At 37.1% G+C, this 12,959-nt stretch overlaps 1 protein-coding gene across 4 annotated transcripts in view; it reads right to left on the bottom strand.

Annotated features, from left to right (window-relative positions):
- Nucleotides 1-12,959, bottom strand: part of scaper (S-phase cyclin A-associated protein in the ER) — a 219,691-nt gene that overhangs the window by 162,955 nt on the left and 43,777 nt on the right. For 2 of the 4 annotated variants that reach the window (XM_005163154.6, XM_005163156.5), the window contains exons 9-12: nucleotides 11,844-12,170; nucleotides 4,686-4,853; nucleotides 4,536-4,602; nucleotides 2,235-2,352 (exon numbers count right to left, since the gene is read on the bottom strand). In XM_005163154.6, the coding sequence (XP_005163211.4) occupies nucleotides 2,235-2,352; nucleotides 4,536-4,602; nucleotides 4,686-4,853; nucleotides 11,844-12,170 (680 nt within the window). The remainder of the gene's footprint in view (nucleotides 1-2,234; nucleotides 2,353-4,535; nucleotides 4,603-4,685; nucleotides 4,854-11,843; nucleotides 12,171-12,959) is intronic. The other 2 variants (XM_005163155.6, NM_001123047.1) reach the window with 1 other exon arrangement.

The raw sequence follows: 12,959 nt of genomic DNA, 5'->3' as shown, positions 1-12,959 counted from the left end.
GCTTTACATTAATAGGCATTGCAAAAGGTATTAAAAGATCTGAATCAAATAAAGTTTCTAAAAACAAACAAGATGGGGAAAACGATGCTATTTTACAGAAAACAATTTGAAGGGAGAAATAGCATTATGGTGTGTATGTGACACTGATGTTTTATGAAAAATGGCCTACCAATAGCCAAAATCTTTACAAGCATTAGAATCATGTATTTTAGGTCCCTCGCTTACAAAACTAAATCCATTACATTTAATAGTAATGTCAATGTTTAAGTCAAAATGTAGGTATAAACAGAAACTACACCGGGCATTCGCTAGAGACTATCCTTAATCACGAATACTACATCCAAACCTTTTTTTAAAGCACAAACGAAACTAGAATAGGGTGTTTTTAAATAAATGTAATTAAAAATACCATGTATTAAATTGACTGCCTTAAGAACAACACTGTTACATTTGCTCTCACACATGTATGAATAAGAATAAGATAATATTGTAATTAGTGTAGGGCAAAAAATTAATCATCCAAAATAAAAGTTTGTTTTAACTATATAATATAGTATAAAATATAATATAATATAATATAATATAATATAATATAATATAATATAATATAATATAATATAATATAATATAATATAATATAATATAATATAACAATCTAATATAATAAAACATAATATAATATAATATAATATAATATAATATAATATAATATAATATAATATAATATAACAATCTAATATAATAAAACATAATATAATATAATATAATATAATATAACAATCTAATATAATAAAACATAATATAATATAATATAATCTAATATAATAAAACATAATATAATATAATATAATATAATATAATATAATATAATATAACATAATATAATATAATATAACAATCTAATATAATAAAACATAATATAATATAATATAATATAATATAACAATCTAATATAATAAAACATAATATAATATAATATAATATAATATAATATAATATAATATAATATAATATAACATAATATAATATAATATAATATAATATAATATAACATAATATAATATAATATAATATAATATAATATAATATAATATAACAATCTAATATAATAAAACATAATATAATATAATATAAAATAATATAATATAATAAAACATAATATAATATAATATAATATAACATAATATAATATAATATAATATAATATAATATAATATAATATAATATAATATAATATAATATAATATAATATAATATAATATAATATAATATAATATATATTCAATTCAATTCATGTTTATTTCTATTGCGCTTTAACATTGCAGATTGTGTCAAAGCCAAGCAGCTTAGACAGTCTAGTAAATTGAATCTGCGTTAGTCCAGTTTTCAGAATTAAAGTTCAGTTTAGTTCAGTTCAGTGTGGTGGAACACTGAAAAGCAAATCCATCATCGCACATATGTGTACATACATGCATACACACATATTTATATATATATATATGAGTTTTATATATAAGCATATAAAAGTTTCTTAATATTAAGATAGAAAATATATGTGTATATGATACAAATTATATATAAATTTAAGTATTATATGTTGACATCTAGTTTTGTTTCCATGCATGCGTGTGTGTGTGTGTGTGTGTATCACATACATGATAAATTAATGTATAACAAACACACAAATATCATGTCAAAAGATATTTTAGATCTCATAATTTGAGCTTAATCTTTGCCCAGCACTAATTATAATGAGTACTGGATCACAATTCAACTGAAACCTGTATCTTCCTTTTTGCTTTTTTTGGCCAATTGTAAATTTACATTGCAGTCTTTTTAATGCTTGGCATCCGCAGAGGAAGAAACTATGAGGCAACCTGATAATCCACAGTAGTATGAAATCCCATTTGAGTTGAGTAAATGTCTACAGTTTTCTTTTTTTTTGTTATTTGAATTTATATGTCAGAATTCAAACAAAAGTATTGCAGCAAACTCTCAACCGAATGAATTCAAACAAAATTCCCTTTAAAGAATCTACAATTATTCTGTAAATATAGCGTTGCCAGGTCCACTTATTATAAGTACTGCGTATTTTTAAGCTTCTCTGTGTTTAAGTGATCCAGCTTATGCAATGAATACAGTAGGCAAGCCACAATATTTTGATAATTGGCTTATATCAACAACAAAGAGTTTGGGTGTACGTTTAATTAGAGTTTGTAACAGTACTGTGTTACCGTTTGCGTGAAGGTGATGACAGCTTCTCATGCATGTGAATGCCATGCCCTGGTGGACGCGCGGGTTCTTCCTCTACAATATCACCCCATGAAGTGCTCTGACGCCACGGCTCTCGAGCTGTCAGGAAAGACGTAGAATAAATTTACAGTTAAAGTCAGAATCATTAGCCCACTTGTCTATTTTTCCCCACACATTTTTTCAACACATTTCTAAACACAATAGTTTCAATAACTCATACCTTTTATCTTTGTCATGATGGCAGTAAATAATATTTGGCTAAATATTTTTTCAAGATACAAGTATTCAGCTTAAAGCTAGTTAATTAGGTTACTTAGGCAAGTCACTGTCTAATAATGGTTTGTCCTGTAGACAAATATTGCTTAAGGGGGCTAATAATATTGATCTTTGAGTTGTTTTAAAACAAATTAAAAGCTGCTTTTATTCTAGGCGAAATAAAACAAATAGGACTTTCTCCACGAGAAAAAATATCAGACATACTGTGAAAATGTCTTTGCTCTGTTAAGCATCCTATGGGAAATAATTGATAAAGAAAATAACAGGACGGATAATAATTCTTACTATAACTGTACCTGTATGTGTGACACCCCCCCCCCCCCCCCCCCAAGTTAAGTAGATTAAGTCAAATAATGTATTTTCCGTTATTACAACAATTTAGACCATTCAGTTGCAGTCATTACACACACACAGTTAACTTAAACCAAAGTCCCTTTAAGGCAAGCCATTTCACTTGGCGGCCATCTTTGAGAGGCCTCTCAGGCCGTAAGCTCAATCATTCTGCTTAAATGGGGAAACATCAAATTCTCCAAAACTGTTAGCCAAGCTTATGATTATATTATATATTTAAAACCACCAATAAACTTAAACAACCTCTGACTAATAAGTTTTCTTTCATTCATTTATTCATTCATTTTCTTGTCGGCTTAATCCCTTTATTATTCCAGGGTCGCCACAGCGGAACGAACAGCCAACTTATCCAGCAAGTTTTTACACAGCGGATGCCCTTCCAGCTGCGACCCATCTCTGGGAAACATCCACACACACATTCACACACACACACACACACACACACACTCATTCACTACGGACAATTTAGCCTACCCAATTTACCTGTACCGCATGTCTTTAAACTGTGGGGGAAACCGGAGCACCCGGAGGAAACCCACGTGAATGCAGGGAGAACATTCAAACTCCACACTGAAACGCCAACTGAGCCGAGGCTCGAACCAGCGGCCCAGCGACCTTCTTGCTATGAGGCAACAGCACTGCCTACTGCGCCACTGCCTCGCCCAAGTATAGTTTCTAAACGTTTAAATCAAACCAAATCTGCGTATTTTCAGGTTAACCAAGCTAATAAGCAAACACACTCAAAAGGAATGCGATCACGATACCAACCTCATTTATCCTCGTTCTACATATTATCGTCCTCTCTGATCATCTCTATCAACAGATCGCGCAGCTCTTCTAAAGTAATTCACTACTTGGTCTTGATGGCGAGTCTCCTCCAGAAATTACAGCTACTCTTTGGCTGCGTCCGAAACCGCATACGTCCATACTATATAGTATGCTAAAATCAGTATGCGAGCCGAGTAGTATGTCGAATTCCTAGAATTGGAAAATCAGTATGCGAGAAGTACCCAGATGACTTACTACTTCCGGCGAGACTCTGCAGTGTGCATCCCATGATGCCCTGCAAGAGAATTCATGAATGGGAGTAAAGCGACGCAATTGACGCACGTAGGTCGCATGACCATGACAAAATGGCGGATGTAGTACGTCCGAATAACATTCATACTTTTCACATTCATACTGTGTAGAACATATTTTTCTAATGGCCGAGAAGCACGTTTAAAATCAAGTGCAGTACCTACTGAGTAGTAGGCAGTTTCGGACGCAGCCTCTGTTTGCAAATTTTTGTGGGCGTTTAAGTAATTGCTGTCAGGTGATGTGCGTTTGACAGGACGGACTGTACCTCGCATTCGTTTCATACAGATTACAAAACCGAAATACTTCATTTAAAAATAAAGATTTCAAGTTTTGTGGATACATTTCTTCGCTGAGAATCCAGTGTGAAACTATCGTAAAAGTCTGATCCGAGCTTCTCCCCGGACAAACGTCAGTCTACAGTGATTGATGATTGGCTCCTGTACTGGTAGGCGGGGCTTTATTCGCTATTCTGACCGTTACACTTTACCCCAATCAAAACTATACGAGTGACAAGTTTTGTGTATTTTACAGTCTTTGCTAAAACACACCGTTAGAACTAAAGACTGAATAATTACCCTCGTAATCAGCCAACATCTCGCTCCAGTCCAAATTCAAGCCACAACTTCCACTCCCGATACTTGCCTTTAAAAGAGCAGAAACAGATGAAAATGCTTACAGTAATTTAGAAAGCACAAAATGATAACCTATCAGAGTCGTTGACCTACAGAGAAGTCGCTCTCATTGTCGGTTTCCAATTCGCTGTTCTCCGCCTGGATCTCTCGTGTCAGCTGTTCCTCCTCCGCGATGGCGCTCGCAATCGCCTCTTCATTGGCTTTTTCCAGACGATCAGCCATCTCCTCCTTCTTAGCCAAAACTTCAGCCATGGATTGAGGCTGACAAAAAGCGTGAAAACACTCATTAAAGTCACTACACCAAATAGAGGCCAAAAAAAAAATGTTAGCCACATCAGGCTCCATTCCCAGGCAGCAAAACTTTAATCAAGACATCATTTCAGCACTTGTTTCTAACTTTAGGCTGGACCTACATTTCTGGAATGCAAAGCTTTAATGCAAACTTTAGCAACGGATGTTTAATAAACTGAAAAGAGACGAAATGAAATGATAACACGGGCACACGCCATAAACACAATCGATCACAAAAACCACGCATGGGGGAAAACGTAATGAAGTCATGCAGCACACAACCACAATAAGGGCGCAATAAGAATGAAGGGGATTATTTGGTATGATAGTAAAAAGTAGGGCTGGGCGATTAATCAAAAAGTAAGGAGCTATAATCGATCTAATTTCAATTTAAGGTCAATTTTTTTTTATTACTTTCCCTACCGCTTGTGGAGTCATGTGACTTTGCTCTGTTTAAGGCTGGTTTATACTTCTGCGTCAAGTAATCGGCATGACCCACGGCGCCTGCCTTGCGCATAGTCGTGCATTTACGCCTGATTCGCACGCCGCTTCAGCGTCAACACGTGACAGAGGGCGTGTCTGAAGTTGGGGCTGATGCGATCGTCATTGCAGCATAGGCCAATGAAATTAGTCCGCAATTGACTACTGTCTGAGCTGGTGTTTTTGCATAAAGCCATTTGATTGGCTGATGCATTCATTGGCACTTGAAAAGTTGAGAAAATCCCAACGTCTGTAGCGAGCACTGCCACTGAAGCAGCACCGTTGGATCCACAATGCAGTTTGACAACGCCTGACGTCACCCATTCAAAAGCGTTCACACTGACGCCACGAGTGAATGGGGCATTATACTTCTGAATGCTGTGTGTGTTGCTTCGAAGCGCTAGCTGCCAGTAGGTTTTTATGTTCCTCCGTGTCGAGTTTCTTTGGGGTGTTTTGTTTTTTTCTGAACGCTCCCTTAATGTACAAGTAGCTAAAACTTGCTTCTACAGAGGCGGGAACCGGCGGACGTGCAACAACTTTAATCACAACACAAACACAAAACAGAAGTCTCCATCTGAAGCTCCTTCATGGGACTCGACACTAGTAAACACTCTCAGTCACAGCTACCTAGCCGACCAATCACAGAGCTTGTGCTACGTGTTGTAGTGACGTGTAGTTACATTTTTTGAGAGGTGCGCATAAGAGTCGGCATCAGCCACGGTGAGGGCTTTGCGGCCTTTAGATTTCTGCGTCGAGTGTAGCGTATGGTCTGGCGCAACCTACATGCCTTCGCATACCCCTCGCCGTGACTGACGCCAACACTGACCTCTTAAAACATGTAACTACATGTCACGACGACGTATAGCGCAAGTGAATTCTCATCTAGCATTGACGAGTGTGGGCTGCACAGACAAGGCAAACAATAAATAAATAAATAAAAGAATTGTTCATTAATCGTGATTGAGTTAAAATTTAGTATAACGGTTTACCGAGATTTCGATTTCACGCCAAATCGCCCAGCCCTACTAAAAAGGTAAGTTGTGTTGTGAATATAGTCTTCATGGCTAATAGATAATTTTATTATTATTATTATTTGTTTACATTTTTTTATTATTATTAACGTACCACTTGCAAATTCACAGTTTCTCTAAATTTACTGGATTCATCAGGTGCGGTCTTGAGCAAAATGTTAATATTTGTTTTATTTTGTGAAGGTCAGATGACAATTCTTTCCAATTTCCAATAAACATTCTGTTATTTAAAGCATTTCTGTTCATTTAACGACAATTGGTTCAAGTAACAATGCTTTTATTTTTTGTTGTGATGGATAATCAGGGTTATATTGATTTCTTAAAGTGATTGTTCACCCAAAGATGACATTTCTCTCATCTTGTACTTCTTATTTTCTTCTGTTTCTTCAGTCAAATGTTGGGAACCTGTAACCATTGATTTCCACAGTGTTTGTTTTTCCCACTATAGATGTCAATGCTTGCAGTCTTTCAGCTTTCTTCACAATATCTTCTTTTGTGTTTAACAGAAGCAAAAAAAATCCGCAAATTTGGAACTGCTGGAAGGGTGAGTACATTTACATTTTTGGGTGAACTATCTCTTTAACTCTTCTGAAGTTAAAAACATTGTTATTGTGTTGCCTTAAAATAATTATAAGCATATTATGTGTGGGGCGACACAGTGGCTCAGTGGTTAGCACTGCAAAAAGGTCGCTTATTCGAGCCTCAGCAGGCCCAGTTGGCATTTCGGCGTGGGTTTACTTCAGGTGCTCCGGTTTCCCCCACATAAACTATAGGTGAATTGAATAAACTAAATTGGCTATAGTGTATGTGCATGTGAGAGTGTATGGGTGTTTCCCAGTACTGGGTTGCGGCTGAAAAGGCATCATCTGCGTAAAACATTTGCTGGATAATTGGCGGTTTATTTCACTGTGGCGACCGCTGATGAACAAAGGGACTAAGCCGAAACAAAATGAATGAATGAATGTTTTGTGTGTGTATGTACTTGTTTTTAAATCCAGGTGGGGACTTAAACCTGAATGCACACAAACTCGGAGTCCCCACTGAGATATAAAAACTATGTGTGTTTTCAATAGTCACTTTATGCCAAAACGTTTTTAAATTTGGAAGAAATGTCATTGGTACTTTACAGAATAAAACAAATCCAAAAACGTTTAACTCAAATACACGACAATAAATTTTCAATTGAGTGTTTGAGAATATTGACAATTTTTTAAGTTGTATCTTAATGTCTAATAGCTGCATTAATTTTATATTGTGCATTGTTATTATTATTGCGTTTAAATGAATGACTTTATTTTACTTTAGGTCAGTGTATTGGGTTGTCCAGGGCCTGCTAGGACTCAAGGAGGCTGAATGACTTTAAAGTATTCAAACGTATTGAAGTTAATCAACTACTATTAATATCTTAAAACCTTGAAGTCAAACCACTGATTATATAATTAAGATGGCCAAAGACCCTGCAATATGCCATTAGGCAACTCAGCACGATTAACCTGTAAGCAGATGGGTTTATTCTGATTTTACGGTGGTAACAATAGAGGGGTCTGTTGAGGGCCACATTTTTGCTCACAAGCATTCCATCCACTGGTGCACCTGTGGGTTTTCATGACTCGTGATGACTGGTAAATTGCCAAAATATTTTGGAAAAACTATCCTACCCACAGCCATCAGAGGCCACAACACTTGACCTCCGCTTTCAGAAGCTGACGAGTGAACAGTATGCCGAGTGCCAGTTTCAGTATGGCGGCAAGAGAGGACGGAGACGCTCAGAGCTATACTGAGGTCAGTGTCAGACCTCATGCTAACGAGCATAATAAGAGGTAGATTTCTCTCAACAGCCCGCCTGCTGGCCTTAGATCTGGAGTCTAAACAGAGCAGGGCTTATCTGACCCACCCAGAGAGGTGGTGTCTGGAGCTCGGAAGCAATGATTCCGGATTCTGACACCACTGAGATTGTGCTTCTGTCTGGCCGTTCAGACCTCATCCATCTCCATTGTTTCAGACTGGGTTTTGTACAGAGGCCAGCTCCTGTTGAGTAATGGAAGCCGGTAGCAAATGCAGGGGGTCTAGTCTTAATTAACCCCTTGGAGATTTCTCTTAAAGAGGGCGAGACAGGAGAAAAGTAGATCGCCACAATAGGAGTCGCTGTCTTCTACTTACCTTGTGGCATATATCTACAGGTCGAGTTGCTAAACCAACCAATGGTCTTGAAGTTCTAGAAGGTCAAACAGAACAATTTGAAACCGGTTGGATGCTGGACAGAAGTGTAATTACTGTACTTGGATCTGGTAAGTTTTTTGTCCCACTTTTCCAAAACAAGATCCTATTTTATGATGAAGGAAAGCTTTTCAAGGCTCCTGTTCTTTTTGAACTAAGAAACAATAATATAAAAGATCATAGGTGCGACTGGGTGTCTGGCAGGACCCTAGCCATGCACCATAACTCTGGGTAAAGCAACATTTTGGTGGCAAACGGGGCTTGTATTTTGCCAAAATGTTTACACCCAATTTAGGCCAAGGCTTAAAGTAATGGGAGCTGGTAACAAATGTAGTGGGTCTAGTCTTAAGTAAGCCCTTGGAGGTTTTTTCTTAATAAGGGCGAGACAGGAGTCAAGTAGATCGCCGCAACAGGACTCGCTGTCTTCTACTTGCCTTTTGGCCTATATCTACAGGTCAAGCAGCAAGTTTGAGAAGGTCTAACATTTTGAAAGTGGTAGGATGCTGGAAAGAAATTTAATTATTGTACTTGGAACGAAAAGGTTTTCAAGGCTCCTGTTCCTGTTGAACTAAGAAAGATTTATATAAAAGGTCATAGGAACGACTACGAGGGATTGGCAAAACCCTAGCCATGCATGCTCCATATCTCTGGGTAAAGCAAACTTTTGTTGTAAAACGGGCATGCATTTTGGTGATTTTTTTAGATCCGATTTTGGTCAAGGCTCAAAGCAATGGAACCCCTTAGAGATTTTTCTTAAAGAGGGCAAGACAGAAGACAAGTGGATCGCCACAACTGGAGTCACCAACTTACTTCTGCAGCAATCAGAAATCGACATGCCTTTTGGCCTATATCTGTACAGTGGGTCAATTAGCTAAACCAACCAATGGTCTTAAAGTTTGAGAAGTTTGAGGAAGACATTTTAAAATTGGTTGGTTGCTGGACAGAAATTTGATTATTGTACTTGGATCTGGTAACTGGTAAGTTTTGATATCCCTTTTCCAAAAGACAACAAGATCCTGTTTTGTGATAAAGAAAATGTTTTACAAGGCTGAAAAATTAGTTTCAAACTTGCTCCTTTAAAACTAAGAAACATTTATTTAAAAGGTAATAGGGGTGACTCTGGGTCGGCAGAACCCTAGCCGTGCATCACTTATGGGAACATTTTGCTGGAAATTTGGCATGAGTTTTGGTGATTTTTTTCACCCAATTTTGGTAAAGGCTCAAGGTAATGGAAGCTGGTAGCAAATGCAGTGGGTCTCGACTTAATTAACCCCTTGGAGGTTTCTCTTAAAGAGGGCGAGACAGGATATAAGTGGATCACCACAACAGGACTCGCTGTCTTCTACAGCCATGAGATATCTACATGCCTAGTTAGATTTTTGGCCAACATCTAATTAACCAATAGTCTTTAAGTTAAAGAAGTAAGTCAAGCAAGACATTTCACAGCTGGTTGAACATAATTTGATTATTGTAGGGTTGAAAGTCGATTCCAAAAATAATCGATTCCTTGATTGTGAGGCACTGAAAATCAAGAGTCGAAACCAAAGTTGGGAATTGATTCCATAAAGATAAATGACTTCTCTTTTCAGTTTATAAGAACTACTCAATTAAAACTTTCATGCTAATAACAACCTGAAGTCACTTGCTAATAAGGATCAGTTACATTTCTGCAAACAAATTTGCATAATTTGCATCTTTTAATTGGTTCAAATAACTAGTTCTCTTACTATTCTGTAATTTATACCATGCAAATATCCAAAAAATAAACTATGTAAACATTTATTGTTGATTATTACCTTTTATTCAATGAAGTTAATGTTAAATTAAGTTATTCAATTAAGTTAATGTTTGTAGCTTCATTTCTGTACCAAATTCATGCATATTAATACATCTTTTTCATGTGTGTGCCTTATAAACTATAAAGCTATAGTTATTTCTGAGTACAGTTTTCAGTTTCTATGTGACTGTTGTGATCATGCATGTTAGTAACAATATAATAATGTAGCTGGTATTTGTATGGCTTTTAATAATGCAAATAATGCTCCAACTGGCCGGCTTAAGAATCTGAAAAGAATCGCAACAACAGTGAGGAATTAAGTCAACGTAGTATTGGAATTGGAATTGATTCAAAAAATGTAGAAATTAGATTATTGCATTCTGCATCTGGTAGGTTTTGATATTTTTTTTCTTCAAAAGACAACAAGGCCCCACTTTATGCAGAAGAAAAGATTGTTTAAGGCTGAAAAATTGGTTTTAAATTGGTCCCCCTTGAACCATTAATATAAGAGTTCATAGGGGAGACTCTGAGAGAGGTTGGAGGAGCTCTAGCCATACACCACCTCTAGGAAAAGAAACATTTTGGTGGAAAACAGGCATACATTTTGGCTTTTTTTTTATTTTAACATACTATTTTGATAAAGGCTGAAAGTTCAGAATGCCTGTAGCACGTAAAGTGGGTCTAGTCTTAATTAACCTCTTAGATGTTACTGTTAGGGATGGCAAATGAGGGAAAATTAGAATGTCTTTACAAAAGTGCTTGCGTCACTCCTACTTTCTCTTTAAAAAAAAAAACAATAAAATAGGTGCCATATAATCTACATCTGTAGGCCAAGTGGTTAAGCCAACCAAGGGCTTTGACCTTAGAAGAGTTAAATGAAATATTCTGCACCATGACATTTGCATTTCTAATGTGATCTAGCATTGGTATTTCTTATACTGTTTTTGCAACAGATAATAAGGCCCTGTTTTCTTGGCTGAAAATTTTGTTCCAAACTATGAAACATTTTTATATTAGATCAGAGGAGCTGGAGGCAACTATTGAGAGTGATCTGCAGAAACTTGGCCTTACACTACCTCAAAAGTAGCAACATTTTGGCAGAAATAGGGGATGCGTGTTGGCATTTTTGAACGTAATGAGATTTCGGGAGGTCAAGGCTCAAAGGGAGGTCAAGGTCAACGAGAGCCTGTGGCTAAAAACTAGTCAAGTCATCTGACCAGTGCAGGGAACACTTGATAAGCCTAAAATAATAACTTGAACAACTGTGGTAACTCTTGCTTAACACTGCTCTCTATTTACATCGGAAACCTGCGCACCCCCTTCAGCACGCACACACATGTACTTGCTGAGAGAAAGGAGGAGGGATGGGGGTAACCCTGCCTCGTCTGGAGGTTTTTGGGATTGACTTTGTTTAGGCGGCAGCCCTGACCCTGGCCTGTGTCTCTCAGCACTCACAGTAGAAAGTTCTGTGGGGTCCAGCAAGCTCTCCAGTGTCATCACTGCCAGGGGAACGTAGACCGGTGCCTCCGCTTTTGTTGATGGTGTTGCGACCTTCCACACCGACCCCTCCGTCCCCTGCTCCACTTTGGTTAGCCCAGTACCCGTCTCCTCTGACTGAACAAGTGTTACAGGATGAGGGCTTGGATCGGGAACCAAGTCCGGGCACTGAACCTGCAAAAGGGGAGAAGTAGGGGGCGGCGTGGGGTCGGACGTGAGGGGTGGCGTGTCCTCAGAGGGGGCGCTGACACTCTGCCCTTCCTCTTCAATACTTTCTGCTGGGTGCTGCGCGATACACACAGATGCATACACAAATATGAACACAAACATGCAAGTCACAGCACTCCTCGCCGCATCTGTATGACAGACCGTTTGGCAGACATGAGAACAAGAAGGAAACAAACAGAACTGAAGAAACACAGCATGCTCAATAATTAAACAATATCATGCATTTCGCAAACAAACACGTAGCATACCAAGAACTGTACAATCAAGCACCACAGGCATGTAAACAAGTCTAAACTTGTGAGCTTGCCTATAGAGGCAGCATTTTCCAGACAAACCTCTTGACATGAAGCCTTTTTTTTTTTTTTTTTTTTTTAGAAAAGTAGCCATATTTTCTGCTTCCTAATAAAGTTCGGTCAAATTCTAGGTTTAAAAAGCAAAATATAAAAGCAAATATAAAAGACAGCAACACAAATGTATTTACTAAAAAAGACTTTCACACGGACGTTAAGACGAGAAATGACGAGACGAGAATTGCCTCTTTGAATATCACACTAACTGTACAAAAAATAAAAATAAAAAAATACTAATACTACTAATACTTCCCTTCTTAGACTTTACAGACCTGAAACTTGCCTATAGCACTTATTCATTGTTGCTCTTAGTTGTGTAAATTGCTTCCTTGTCCTCATTTGTAAGTCGCTTTGGATAAAAGCGTCTGCTAAATGACTAAATGTAAAATGTAAATGTAAATGTTTCAGATCCTCAAAATGTCAAAATTTAGTAATTAAATTTGACACTTTTGCAGCGTTTGGTGTTGCTTTTGTGGATTTTTTAATTATTTTTTTT

The sequence above is a fragment of the Danio rerio genome, chromosome 25 (genome assembly GCF_049306965.1).
Source record: "Danio rerio strain Tuebingen ecotype United States chromosome 25, GRCz12tu, whole genome shotgun sequence".
Classification (NCBI taxonomy): domain Eukaryota; kingdom Metazoa; phylum Chordata; class Actinopteri; order Cypriniformes; family Danionidae; genus Danio; species Danio rerio.
This window is presented reverse-complemented; position numbering and strand designations above follow the sequence as displayed.